The 394-nt window shown below is 59.4% G+C and overlaps 1 protein-coding gene across 1 annotated transcript in view; it reads right to left on the reverse strand.

Annotated features, from left to right (window-relative positions):
* Window positions 1-394, reverse strand: part of LOC119591775 (sodium-independent sulfate anion transporter-like) — a 31,961-nt gene that overhangs the window by 19,317 nt on the left and 12,250 nt on the right. Inside the window, exon 3 of the mRNA XM_037940521.1 lies at window positions 49-241. Within this exon, the coding sequence (XP_037796449.1) occupies window positions 49-241 (193 nt within the window). The remainder of the gene's footprint in view (window positions 1-48; window positions 242-394) is intronic.

Raw genomic sequence — 394 nt, forward strand, 5'->3', positions numbered from 1 at the left:
CATCAGCAGCACGAGGACCGGCCCCTCGCATCGCAGCGCCTCACGTACCGAGGTTGATGATTCCGGCCACGAGCTCGATGACCCCCGAGGTGAAGCACAGAAGCACGGCGTACTCTGGGCCCCCTTGGCTGTACTGCATCGTCATGAGGGCCATGATCGCCGTGGGGCCCAAGTTGAGCTCCATGGTCGACCCCAGCAGGAAGTAGACGAGGCAGCCGCAGAAAGCAGAGTAGAGCCCATACTGGAAGGCGGGAGGGGGGTTAAAGGGGGGTCAGAGGGGGTCAGAGCGGCGGAATGGGGACATTTCCGTCTGCTCTTTTGGGTGTAGGGAACTTCTTTCTCTCTCGTAAACTGGACATTCAGTCGTAAAAAGATGTACAACGACGGAGGGGAA

Source organism: Penaeus monodon, chromosome 29 (genome assembly GCF_015228065.2).
Source record: "Penaeus monodon isolate SGIC_2016 chromosome 29, NSTDA_Pmon_1, whole genome shotgun sequence".
Lineage (NCBI taxonomy): Eukaryota > Metazoa > Arthropoda > Malacostraca > Decapoda > Penaeidae > Penaeus > Penaeus monodon.